Source organism: Ochotona curzoniae, unplaced genomic scaffold (genome assembly GCF_017591425.1).
Source record: "Ochotona curzoniae isolate NIBS_2020 unplaced genomic scaffold, NIBS_Ocur_1.0 scaffold_3208, whole genome shotgun sequence".
Classification (NCBI taxonomy): domain Eukaryota; kingdom Metazoa; phylum Chordata; class Mammalia; order Lagomorpha; family Ochotonidae; genus Ochotona; species Ochotona curzoniae.
Genome location: NW_024467106.1, coordinates 41,593,871 through 41,608,086, shown reverse-complemented (window position 1 = coordinate 41,608,086; position 14,216 = coordinate 41,593,871). Strand labels below are relative to the sequence as shown.

The 14,216-nt window shown below is 38.7% G+C and overlaps 1 protein-coding gene across 3 annotated transcripts in view; it reads left to right on the top strand.

Moving 5' to 3' along the window:
* The first annotated feature begins 6,031 nt into the window (after positions 1–6,031).
* FOCAD (focadhesin) overlaps positions 6,032–14,216 on the top strand; it is a 232,601-nt gene continuing 224,416 nt past the window's right edge. For all 3 annotated transcript variants that reach the window (XM_040963884.1, XM_040963886.1, XM_040963883.1), the window contains exons 1-3: positions 6,032–6,108; positions 8,693–8,767; positions 11,449–11,603. In XM_040963884.1, coding sequence (XP_040819818.1) covers positions 6,052–6,108; positions 8,693–8,767; positions 11,449–11,603 — 287 coding nt within the window. In that variant the 5' untranslated portion in view covers positions 6,032–6,051. The remainder of the gene's footprint in view (positions 6,109–8,692; positions 8,768–11,448; positions 11,604–14,216) is intronic.

The window sequence follows — 14,216 nt, the reverse complement described above, 5'->3', positions numbered from 1 at the left end:
TGTAAGCTTAAGTATTTGACAGGTGTATTTAGGTAATTTTGGTAAAAACAGCCTTTCACCACAGTAGTCCCCTCCTGGAGAGGTCTTTTCAAATGGCTCAGCTTCTTCACTGCTATGGTGAGTTATTAGCCTAACTAGATGCTCATCTGATCCCTTAGAGCCGTATTGGATTGGGACTTCTAGACCTGGATCAGAGTATCAGAGTATGGTCCCATACTTTCCTCTGTTGTTCTAACGCTTTTGACACTTGAGACTATCTATTCTGTGATACATTAATAAGCATCTGCCTCTTGGGATATTCTGAAATCTGTCTTCCATTGAGTTGGATTATAATCATCAGAGAACTTTGCATTTGGATCCAATTTGGTGAAACTGAATTTTGTGTTATATTATACATATGGCTTTATCCACAGTTCGCTTAAAAAAGTAGTATGAAATTTCCTCTTGCTTATATTATTGAGAACTAAGCTTGTTATATGACTGCATTCCATATGTTAAGCCCAATATGAGAAATTTCCTTTATTGTTTAAAGAGATACAAAAACTTATTTTCTTTGATTAACAATACTTTTCTTTTAGATAATAAAAGGAGCATAACTGAATTATATATATTACCCTTAACTACCTGGAAGCACAGAGCCAAACCTGAATGTTGATTATTGTTGTGTCAAAAAATTTTGTAAATCAACTTAATACGAAATCGTTATGCAAACCAATAGCTAGTTAACTCTGATCTCCCAGCATATAATTTTATAAATAAAGTGTTATTAGAAAAGAGCTACAATTTGTTATCTGTGACTATATCAGTGTTACAATGTCAGACTTGAGTAGCTGCTGTCTGATCATTTACAAAAAAACAATTTCTAATCTTAGTGTAAATGATGATCGCATGATGGTTGGGGTCAGATCAAATGCAGTAATGCATAAGGAATAACAATAAAGCAAGGTGACTATTGTTAGATGTGGCTAATTGGACAAGGCTTAGCTGAACAGAAGTACTGTGAAAGGAATTCAATCTTTAAATAGTGAGAACATGTAGAGAAAGGCATTTTACATGGAGAGGGGTGTGAATAAATTTCTTTAGGAATGAGCAGATTTTTGAGCATGTGGGACCATTTTGAAAACTGTTTTAACTAGATTGGAATTATATCAGTGTAAATGAAGTTGAGTGAGACTGTTGATAGAGGGTTTAAAAGCTAGACATCAGAATTTGCATTTGATCTGACAGGTGATTAAAAATCTTCTATGAATTCTTCCCAAGGAAATGGTGTGATGAAAATAGCATTTCATGATAGTGTAACAGCAATAAATGGAATGAACTCAAGCATGGAGAACCCCAGAACTGACCAGTTGTTGAAATATAATGAGAAGTATAAAAACATAGAGGAAATGCAGACTTTGCTAAGCTGGGAAGAATGAAGGCTTTGTGGCTGACTGATGGAGAAGGGAATTGTGAAAGAGGAAGAGGGAAAAGAGGAGCTGAAATATGAATAGGAGTTGAGAAGAAGTATGTATTTTTTGTGTTTTAAAAAAAATTTAAAAGGGCCCGGCAAGGTGCGCAAGTGGTTAAGGTCTTTGCCTTGCACACCCAGAATCCCATATGGGCACCGGTTCTAATCCCGGCAGCCCCGCTTCCCATCCAGCTCCCTGCCTGTGGCCTGGGAAAGCAGTCGAGGACGGCCCAAAGCTTTGGGACCCTGCACCCGCGTGGGAGACCCGGAAGAGTCTCCTGGCTTCAGACTGGCATAGCATCAGCCATTGCGCCCACTTGGGGAGTGAATCATCGGATGGAGGATCTTCCTCTCAGTCTCTCCTCTCTGCATATCTACCTTTCCAATAAAAATAGAAAAAATAAATCTTTAAAAAAATTTTAAAAATATTTATTTTTATTGGAAAGGCAGATATACAGAGAGGAGGAGAGACAGAGAGGAAGATCTTCTGTCCGATGATTCACTCCCTAAGAAGCCACAACGGCTGGAGCTGAACCAATCTGAAGCCAGGAACTGGGAGCCTCTTCTGGGTCTCCCACACAGGTGCAGGGTCCGAAAGACTTGGACCATCCTCAACTTCTTTCCCAGACCTCAAGCAGGGAGCTGGATGGGAAGCGGGGCCGTCGGGATTAGAACTGGTGCCCATATGGGATCCCCTTGCATTCAAGGTGAGGACTTCAGCCATTACACTGTTGTGCAGGGCCCTTTTTAATTTTATTTTTTAAAACATTTTTTGGTGTTTCGGGCGTTTTGAAGCTCCTGAGAGAGACTGTGGAAGTGTAGATATCTGGAGAAGAAGGAGCATGACTCTGGCAGAGTTTTTATGACAGGAAAAGGGCATAGAGCAAAGAGGCTTTTGGAGTGCTATCAGGTAGGAGATAGAATTCGAGAAGCTGAATGGGAAGAGGGTTAGGAGGGATCGGGCAGCCATATTTCCCAGTGTTATTTCAGGAAAGACTGGCTGCATAGGCTGTTAACAGATATTTCTCTGGTTGCATGATTGCATTATTTGGAAAACTCTGGATTAAGGAAAGTTAAATGGACTTGTTGTTTGTACCCTTCCAGGTTTTGTTGCGGAGTGCAAGTGAGATCATGCCAGTCAAGTCCAGGGCTTACTAAGGATTCTTTATTAACCAAGCATGGTTAATAACAGTGCACACTAGAAATCAGCAAATCACAAGTCCATATGGCAATCCAGTGCGAATTAAAGCCCCAAGAGGAACAAATGGTCAATACCCTGAAGTCCATCTGTTAAATAAAGATCTATGTTCCAGCTTCCCCAGTATGATAAATTATCCTAAGAGATATACAGTGAACAACCTGGGCACACTTACAAAGATGTAGACATTCACCTTTCCCTGGCTTCTCTACCCACATTCCATTACTGCTAGGCCTCACCTCTTCTGGAACTCTAGATAGTACACTAATTAGAGATACAAAGCATCTTAGCATTGCTGTCTTTACTATCCCACCTAAGCAGTGAACAAAGGGTGAGAAATACAGACATACAGGGGCCATGCTCAGGGGATATCTGTCCTCAGAGTCTCTGCGGGAAGCCAGAGAGCAAGCAGGTACTGGGAAGGCCAAGAGTGCCAGAATGATGGAAGCACAGGACCAAGAGAACGAGCACCTCCCCCACCCCATCATGGGACTTCATAGGGGCTTGTGAGGGGAGTGGGTACACAACAAAACAATACCGCCCCCTCTCAGGTTCCAGGTGATGATAGGTGAGAATCACAGGTGGCAGGAGGGAACACCTAAGTGGTTGTGGGGGAGTGGCTTCCAAGTTGTTTAATAAATACTCCATTATTGACATCAGTTAAGTTCTTTCTCCCTCTCCAACTTTAGATTCATTTGTCCAACTTTTTATATGGATATCGGAACTTGGGATATCTGTTAGGTATCTAAAACTAAACTATTCCAAATGGAATTTCTGGTCTTGCACACAAAACTTGTTGAGTTGATGGCAACTCCATCTTTTAGTAAAACGTGTGGTAGGAACAAAATAGAAGTTGTATTTAATGCATAAAATGCTGTTGAAAGTTGTGATTAAAAATAAAGTTGTGCAGATCAAAAAACCTTAGAGTTGACCTTGATTTATTTCTTCCTCATGGTCTCCTAGCCAAATCCATTAACAGCCGCATTGATTCTTCCTTAAGATATGTTTAGAATGTGACCACTTTCTTGCTGCTTATGATTCCACTAAAATCTTACTACTTCTGGGGTAACCATTTAAAATACCTTCATCCCTATTGGAGTAACTACGTTCAATTCCTGGGTCTAGGTCCTGATTCCACCTCCCTGCAGACCCTGGGAAGCAATGGTAATGACACAAGCAATTGGGTTCCTTCAACCCCCATAGGGAAATTATGTTGGTTGTTGGCTTCTGCCTGTAGACCTGGCCCAATTCCAGTTGTTTAGGCATTTGGGGAGTGAACCAAGTGGGTGGGAACTTTGTGTTCCTGAAGAAAGATTTTTGTTTGCATTGACCTCCCATTTTATGCAAGATAAATGCATTAGTCCTTCCAGGGGCCTATGAGGTCTTTTATGGTCTGACTTTTCATTGACTGCTGTTCTCCTCCTTTGCTTTATGTTTAATGTCTTTGTTCTTCCTAAGACAGATCTTAAGCACTTGATTAGAGCTTTGTACTTACTAGTTCCTGACTCCATTTCCTTCCTTGAATCTTTGTTCAAAGGCTAACCTAGCTGAAAGAGACTGACCCCTGTATTCCATATTTAAATAAAAAATGCGCTCTTCCCTCAGTTTCTTATCCTTTATCCTGGTTTACTTTATTGCTTTTGTAACGTTTGTCACCCTCAAATTTATTGTATTTTATGTATTACCATAGTAATACATCATTTTTAGAATCTCTTTTCTACCTCTTCCTACTAGTCTATAAGCTCTGCAAGTGCAGAGATTTGTGCAGCCCTAGCACATGCTATAGTCCTGAGACATGCAATTGTCACTCGACAAGTATTTATTAAAGAATAAATGAGTCTTCAAGATGGGAACATGTGTTCCCACAGCATTTTTTTACCCCTCAACTGGAACTCTTTCTTTCCAGGGCTTTTCTGGAACACGTTTTGGGAAATTTTGTAATATGGAATTGAAAGGAGAATAAAATTCCAAAAAAGAATTGATTAGCATAGTTGAGAAGTTGAAGACATTTTGACTTACTTGAAATGAGTAAATTTAGATTGGAAAATAGTGTGCTGTCCTAGAGCAAATTGTTTCCGTGCTGTGTGTTGGGAATAGATATTGAACGAAAAAAAAAAAAAAAGCCAGAATAGATAACCTATTCCAGGAGTTTAGTTACCTTTGGGGAAATAGGAGAAACAGAATGAAGATACAGTTTCAACACAGTATGTTTGATTTTTTTGTGACCAAGAGTGTGATTTTATTGTGTGTTATTTCTTATAAGGTAGTCTAGTATATTAGTTTTACGTTAACATAACAAAATACCTAAGGCTGGGTAACTATAAAAAAGAGATTATCTGATTTACGTTCCTGGAGGTTAATGGAACCTGCATTAGCAGAGTCCCTGAGTGGTGCCACACATTGCATGCCAAGAGCCAGTGCATGGGCATTGTCTTTTGCTTTCTCTCTCTTCCTAGAAAGTCACCAGTATTCAAGCAGGAAATCTCCACCCTCAGGTGGAGCCACCTCCCAAGGGCTTTATTTTTAAATTCCATATTCAGATTAATGAATATGACCATTAGAGTGCATGTTCAAACCTCATTGAAGCCATAGCATCTAGAATACTATATAAATACATTTTATTTTTAAATTCTGTGAGACTAAATTGGCAATCCAAAGCACTGAACTTTCCAAAGTTGTGCAATTTGCTAGGTTCAGTGTTACTTGGCAGTTGAAGGTGTTAGGTCCCTTTGGGGATCCTTGCATTAGTTCTGTGCCTTCACTGCTTCACCACTGCCCCCTCCTATCCATCCTACTTTTTTTTTCCTTGAAAAAGTGTGATGTAAATAGTAAAAACTGGTGCTAATTGCTTGCTTGCTTCTTGCTTTAGGACAAGCAGTCTGTTTTCATGTGTGTGGGTTTCTGGGTCATTTCTGTGCCTCCTAAAAAAGGTTCACCTAGGCTCTTGTCACTAGCACTCGGATTAGTACTTAAAGAAAATTTGTACTAAGCTGAGGTGAAGTTTTAACAATTTTTTTTTTGACAGGATGCCTTTTTCCTTACAAAGTTTTGATCCATTGGAGGACTAATTTCTATTTCAAATGTCTGCTTGAACTTTTGGATTGTTTTAGTTTCTCTAGTGTGCATTCATCTGTTTCAGGATTAGCTCTCATGGACAAAGCAAGGGTTGTTAGGCACCTAGTTTATTTATCAATCATGACATCTGAGTGCAAGTGCTAAATAATGAAAGTTTTGCTATGTGTTACTCTGCAGACCCCTGTGCTTTTTTCCATTGCTATCTTTGGACAAATTACATTCATATCATTTGAGATACAGTTGTTTTGAAGTCCAGTTCAAACCAACTGGAGAATTAAAAAAAATTCTTTTGCTTTGGTTTCAGAAGCTGCATATAAGAGACGCAGAAATGTCAGATGATATCAGGAAAAGGTTTGAATTTCCAAATTCTCTTATCCAATCACAGGTAATTTTGCTAGATTATTTTTGCTTCATGATTATAATAGTCTTTGGATTATAGATTGAACTTTATATTTTAAACATTGAAGATTCTAAATAGGGAGATTTATGTTTATTACAGAACTTTATATTTTTAATTCGAAAATATGTTTAAAATAACAATACTAATATTTGAAACTTATCAGTCTTAATTTTCATTTATTTCATGCTTTTCTTCCTAAAGCAATAAAACCTTGGTTAACTAGTAGTTCCTAAATGTTTGTTTTGTTTGCAAGTAGTTATTGTGAAAAGGGGTAAATAGATATTAATCCAGAGGATGCAGGATTGGCATTTAAAAAGATATGTTCTGCCCCTGTACAACTCTTAAGGATGATGGATTTTTTTAGAGTAATGATGTTCAATAAGTGGAGTATCCTGGATTTAAAATGTGTCAACTAAAGTAGAAGATTGTGATTTTCTATTTTAGAGAACTTTTCCATAATTAAAATAAATGCCTAACTTTGAGCTAACCAGAAGAACCTGGTTGGTGTCTTTTCTTGTGAGATTAAAACTAAGGAAACAGCAGCTGCCAGCCTGAAGACAAACACCGAACATCTTGAATACTCTGAGCAGTTAACTTCGGAGATGCCTGCTGTGGGATTGACTTAGCTGGGTAGTGGGGAACCCTTCCATGAGGAGTAGAACACTCCTTGTGCAAGATTCCCTTCTACCTGACTGGGTTAGAGTCCTGCCCTCCTCTGCGGCACAGGTCCTTACCAGGAAGAACAAGAGGGAAGCCTGGAGGCTGCTGTCCACAGTTTGATTCTTCTTTTGCTGAGAGTAATTTCACTGGCGTAGATCATCAAGAAATGCCTCTATGTATTACTGTTAAATTAAGTGAAATATGTATGTATTGTTTAGTGTAGCCTGTCTTCAAATTCTGCTATGGAAAACGTAAGTTGTCATATTGTCCGATATATTCTTCAGATCATATTTTTAAGTCATCTTTAGCTAATGTCTCTGGTTTGTTGGAGGCCAAATTAAAATATAAAATAATTAAATCTGGGTGGAATAGAGGAGTCTGTGGTGTTGCACTTATTTTGTTCAGTTCCTTTTCTAGATTGGGACTGTAGCTTTTTTTGGTCTTTCTTGTGTTTTACATTGGTTTTTATTAGGTTCTTGTGATTGTGCTGTATCCCCTGTGAATACTTCTTATTGTTCTTTTGTAACCACTGCTCAGTGTTAACACCATATTTCATTGATTCACACACATTTTTTTTTCCACAATTAAATGTCTTTGAAATTGGATTGCATTTAATAATTGATGGCAGCAATCCAGATACAGTTGGTGATGCCTGCATATTTGTGAACTTGGCCACAGTTCTCCAAATGAGTCTGAAAGAACTCTTTCATTAATATGAAGTAAAAATTCTGTATTAGAAGAGGCATTGTATATCATCGTTTCCAGCCTTTTTTCTTTGTAAGTTGTAGATAAGAAAATGATACATTCTATATATAATGACCAATTTAATTCATTGAAATATGGTGTATTTTGAAAACATGAACCTAAACTATCTATTGGCCTTCAGTTCTTGTTACTGTTCCTTTTATTAGGAGGTAAGATAATAAATAGAAATAAACTTAGTATTCATGTAAATGAGCGATTTGTGTTGCAAAACTTAGACCAGTTCCAATAAGGATGGAGTGGGTGCTGTGTTTTATTTGAATTTTCTCAGAGACATAGCAAGACTGTCAGCTATCCATAATTTTGTCTTACATAAGTTTCAAATGCAGGATGGACAAGTTGTTGTAGTAGTGAAGTTTTCTCCAGCTTATACACAGAAAGTCTGTGACTGTTGCTAGCATATTGAACTCTGAGATAGCAGTGTTGGGTAGTGCTGAAGATAGAGGTATGCCATGAGGGTGCTGAGAGGTTGAGATGTTTGTATTTGTGTCTTCAACATTCTTACAAGTGTCTTGAATTTAATTTTGGGCGTTTTGACTAAAATAGGTTGTGGGAAAAGTTTTAGGCATTCATGGGACTGAAAACTCATTAAATATTTGTAACTTATTAGAAAATGAAAAAGAAATTAAAATCACAGGGCCTTCAGGGACAGACAAGTGTTGGTAGAGAAAAAAATCTATAGGCTCAGATATGTGTGGGCGTCATTCACAAACATGGCAGTAGGTTTTCTCCATTAAGAGTGTGATGAGGCTTGATGGATTTCGTTTGGTTGCGAAGATGATTTTAAAAACTGCATTTTCTCATTAGTCCCTTGGTTTAATGGATTAAGAGGTCTCAAGTTGTCTTAATACTAAGTGACAATCTGCCTTTTTTCTTTTGAACATTTATGAACTACAGTTTACTTATTAGTTACCTGGGATAAAAATATATACTGTAGGGATTATTTGAATATTGGAAATGACATAACTGGAGCACCCAATATAATGCCTTCTATACAGCACACATTTAATGAATCAGAATTTATTTATTATCAATCGGACTGCCTGACATAACATGTCAACTAGCATTAATAAAAGTTACTTTCAAATATTGTATTTGGAATGAACTTCCAAGCAAATTTGTTTACTGATTTCATTCGTATTTTTAGGCAGTGGGTCATCTTATTGCTGCAGTCCTTAAGGAAAATGGTTTTACAGAAAAGATCCACCAGTCTACAAACCAGGTCTGTATTTGTTTATTTAAGATTCATTTTATTTTTATGTGAAATGCTAAATTACCAAGAGAAAGAGACAAAAATCTCCTGTCTCTTTGTTCACTCCCCAGATGGCCACAATGGCTGGAGCTGATTGCTCTGAGGTCAGGAGCCGGAACTGATTTTCCATGTGGGTGCAGGGGGCCAAAGACTTGATTTTGAGTCATCGTATGCTACTTTTCCTGGCTGTACATAGGAACCTAAATTGGAAGTAGACAGCCAGGACATGAACTGACAACCCATATGTGATGCTGGTGTCACAGGTAGAAGTTTAGCTTATTATGCTGTGACACCTGTCCCTAGCTTGTGTTTAACTACACTTTAATTTCCTTCAGATATTACTACCAGCCTGGAGTGTCTATCTTCCTGTCTTGTTACCTTCTTTATTCAGTTCACCAATGAAATAATTTTGAAGGAGAACTTAATTGCCATTCTTGTTTACTTTTGAGTTTGCTATTTTTTTTTTTAAATCTTTCAGTGTTTTTTTAAGTTTGAAAATTTAGTCCAGCACTGGGTAGGTATTTAGTCTAGTGATTAAGTTGTCTCCATTGCATGTGGGAATGCCTAGGCTTCAATTCCTGGCTCTGGTTCCTTTCTAAGCTTCCTGCTGATGCAGATCCTGGGAGACAGCAATGATGGCTTAGTAATCAGGTTCCTGCCACCCACAAGGGAGATCTGGGTTGAGTGTGCATGCGTGTGTGTGTGTGTGTGTGTGTGTGTGTGTCTGCTTATTACACCAAACCATAAGAATGAGGCATGAAGGGTGAAGAAGAGTATTTTTAGGACTATTCATGAAAAATAATGTGAGAGGAATGAGGAAAGTCATGGTTTAAAGAAAGTTGATAGGGTAATCTTTTGGAATATTTTTGTTTAGTAAAGCAAATGAACATGGTGACTCTGTTTGGGTGTAATAGATTTGGATCAGATCAGTTCCGGATGTGAATTTTAACTTGGAAAGATCATTCATTGACAGAATGGGGCGGGGCAGGGGGAGGGGAGGATTACATCTTGAACACAGGGTGGGTCAGAGCTAAGAATTGAAGCAATGCCAACTGATCTGAGATGTACCACTTGGCGCATTGGTTGTTCACTATTGTGTAGTTTGGTGCACTAGTTGGGAAACTGCTGAAGAGAGTTACTCTAAGTCAAATTTATATAGAATGTAAGTGATAGCAATAAGATTCCCCTCTCCTCCCAAAAGAAATGAAAATAATTCATTTTTTTTCTCAAGTTGTCTGTGATTAACTGCTTCATGATACACATATCTTTACATTTTTTGATGGCATGTAGAAATAAATGTAAGGTCGTACTTCATTAGTAGGTATTTATCTTGTGTTTGTATCTGGTCATATTAAATTAGATTTTCTAAAAACCTTAATCCTAATCCCGCTGTAATCACATTATATGATTTAAGATGTCATTTTACTTAAACTCCCAGAATCTGTTGGATATAAAATCTCTATAAATGTTTTCTTTTATCCTAATAAAACAATGGTTGCTTCTTTGAAGACAGTATCACCTGGGGCAACGTTTTGTTGATTCCTGCAGAGCCCTTTGCTGTTGTCTGGGCAGGTGACTGCAGTCTCCTGAGTTAAAGGAGAAATACAACATGTCTATTCTCTCTCCTGCAGTGACAATTTACTGAAACCTCAGAGGTCTTCGAGTAGCTATGGAGGAAAGGGGCACTGTGGAACATTGATTTGCATTCTTTAGTTGTTCTTTGGGAGTTAGGGATGTTGCATTTCCCCTCACAACATACATTTCCCTAATAAACCGTATCTGTATGAAGGAGAAATAGCTTCATTATGTTTTCTGTTTTACAAAAAAACCCAAAAATGACAATGAAATACTAGTACTAGTTTAAATGGATTTGGCCCACAATGCATTCAAATATAGGCTTATTTTTCACAGTGAACCTGCACTTTTGCGGTCAGGAGTTCCTGAGAAATTATAAAGTTTAGAACTCCTGGTATTAAAGTGTTTTCGAAATAAGAATTTATATTAACTTACATTATCTTCTGGTGCTTTTTTACGGAAGAAAATAGATTTGCAATATGAGCAGAAAAAAATGTTGTGCCTCTTTCTTGGGCAAAGTATCTTCTCTGAGTTTTTAGTCACGACATAGGTGCGTTGTTGTTGGTCTGTTCCACTCCTTTGTTTTCTCTCTAGGCCCACTTTAGAATTCAACAAATTGTGGTGGGTGCGTTGTAGGTGGTGTGTGGTGCATGCACATGATAGAGGTTGGTGTTAGAAAAGCAGAAAATAACTTTCTGTGAAAATGTTATTGCCGCTTACAGGCGTAAGTAGTGATACTATTTGGAATTCAACCTAGACTAGTTGATACTGTAGGTACCTCGTTAAATTAATTGGTAAGAACGTTGTGCTAGAGCCATATCTATCGCATACCTCTGCCTGCAGCCAGTCTTGTTTTGTATCCAACGTGCAGGTGAGAGGGTGCTATATCAAACATATCATTCCTCCTTTTGGAAAATCGACTTTTGTGTATTGTAGGAACAGAGTGGCACCTGCATCATCTTTGTGTAGGAAAGCCAGCCTACTGTGAACAAATCGCAACAGGATGTATTGCTAAGGGTACGTGGGTGTCTTTGCTGCTTATCAGAAGTTTCTTTTAATCTGTCGTTTGATTTCAGACTCCTGCCTTGAACTTGCTGTGGGAGAAGTGTTGCAGTGACAACTTAGTGGTTCGAACAGCCTGCTGTGAGGGTCTGGTTGCGCTTGTTGCTCAGGATCATGCAGAGTTCAGCTATGTTCTCAATGGGATACTCAACCTGATTCCATCGACCAGGTACTCTTGTTTTCATAATTGATCAACTAGCAATTTAAAGTTTTGTGAAGAAATAAAAGTTCACTAATTTCGATTAAGGGTTAACATTCACCTTACTAGTTTTTCTTTTCCTTAAAAAGTCATGCCGTTGGTTTTCACATGGGACAAATTGTGCTGTTTTTTTCTTTATGATTTATTTACTTTTATTGCAAGAGCAGATATACAGAGAGGAGGAGAGACAGAGAAAGATCTTTGCTGGTTCAATCCCCAGGTGGCCGCAATGGCAAGAGCTGAGCTGATCCTAAGCCAGGAACCAGGAGCTTTCTTTGGGTCTCCCACGCAGGTACAGGGTCCCAACACCTGAGGCCATCCTTGACTGCTTCCCCAGGCCACAGTCAGGGAACTGAATGGGAAGTGGAGCAGCTGGGACATGAACTGACATCCATGTGGGATCCTGGTGCATGCAAGGCAAGGCCTTTAGCCACTAGACTACTGCACCTGGCCCCAAGTTGTGCTAATTAAAATTTTTGGAATTTTTGATTGATTCTGTGCATAGGGGCTTCATTTAAAATGGCTAAATACTGTAAAAATTGAACTTGTTAATAAATTCTTATTTTAAAAAGGTTGTTTATAAACTTTACTACTTCTATAGTGATACAATTTGTACACTTGAGTAGCCATAGTGCTCTTAGCATTAGTGTGTGCACTAGATAGTAATAGTACTAATTTATTTAACAATATTATGTGATTTAATGATGTCTTACCGCTGGTTATTCCTAGTTAATAATGTTTTTTTTCTTTTGCATTTTTTTTTCTTTTTTTTATTGTTATTAACATTGTATTATGTGATACAGTTTTATAGGCACTGGGGATTCCCCCCACTCCTCCCACATCCCTCTCCCCATGGTGGATTCCTCCACCTTCCTGCATAACCACAGTTCAAGTTCAGTTGAGATTCCTTCATCTGCTGGTTCACTTCCCAAATGGCTGCAATGGCCAGAGCTGAGATGATCTGAAGCCAGGAGTCAGGAGCTTCTTCCTGGTTTCCTATTCAGGAGCAGGTACCCAAGGACTTGAGCCATCCTTTGCTGCTCTCCCAGGCCACCAGCAGGGTCACAAGCAGGGAGTTAGATTGAAAGTAGAGCAGTTGGGCCCGGCACGGTGGTACAAATGATTAAGGTCCTCGCCTTGCACGCCCGGGATCCCATATGGGCGCCGGTTCTATCCCTGCAGCCACACTTCCCTTCCAGCTCCCTGCCTGTGGCCCGGGAAAGCAGTCGAGGACGGCCCAAGGCTTTGGAACCCTGCACCCGTGTGGGAGACCCGGAAGAGGCTCCTGGCTTCTGACTGGCATAGCATCGGCTGTTGCGCTCATTTAGGGAGTGAATCATCGGACGGAAGATCTTCCTCTCTGTCTCTCTTCTCTGTATATCTGCCTTTCCAATAATAAAAAAAAATAATAAAAATAAATCTTAAAAAAAAAAGAAAGTAGAGCAGTGGAGACATAAACTGGCGCATATATGGAATACTGGTGCCCATACATGGTGTTTGTGCTGCAGGTGAAGATTAGCTGACTATGCCACTGTGCCAGCCCCTGTCCTGATGATTTCTACTCATCCTCCTTGTAGTATCATCAGAGAAGATTACTTAATCTTAATTTTTCTTTATTTCTTTTGTTTTCTGGTATTCAGTGGAGATAAAATATAGTGTTAACTCTCTAACTGTAGAAGATGGTTTCCTGGCTAGTGATGTCTAGCCTTTTTAAAAGAAAAAAAGTTTAACTAATTTATTTGAAAGGCAAAGATACAGAGGGAGAGTTGCATCAGCAGGAAGCTGAATCAGAAGTGGAACAGCTGGGATTCAAATCTGTGCCTATTTGGGATGCTGTTGCTGCAGATGGTGGCCTTACCTACTTTATCGCAGCTCTGGCCCCATAACCTTTTAGCCTTTGAACTTTCTTCATAAATTCCGTCCTGTTCCTGCAGTTACATTTTTGTGTCTTTCAGGAACCATTTTTTTCCTTTTGCTGCCATTGCTTATAAATCCAAACGCTTTAGCAGTATGTCCAAGCCCTTCTTAAACTAGCTGTGACCCTCTGTTCAAGCTGTGTTTCCTCCTATGAGGCCTGTTCTCCTGGTCCTCAGGACTTTCTACATGTGCTCTGCCTCTGCATGGGATGCTCCTTCCAGCATCATCCTCATCCATTAAAGCACAGCTCAGATGCGCTTTCCCTGTTGCTCCTGATGATGTATGTTTTAACCTGCATTTTAGTAGCTAACACATTGTTTAATATTTGGTATATGAGCAAATATTCTTAATAAGTAAGAACTGGATGACAACTGAAAATGAACTCATTTTCTCTCTGGCTTTGTGTTTACACTCACCCATACCCACACCCGTACCACCTATACAATTTAGAACCATCCTATTGCATACCTGTTAAAAAGTAGGTTTCAGGAAGATTTTTGAAGGTTGAGATTTTATGTATCTCTCTTTTTCTACTTTTTGGTTGATCTAAATCAAGCCACTTTTATTTTTGCCTTATTTCTTACATTTGTTAAACGCTGGTAATCATATTTGTTCCTTTTTAAATAATTCTCAAGTATAAACAAAATTTACTTTTATTCATATAGT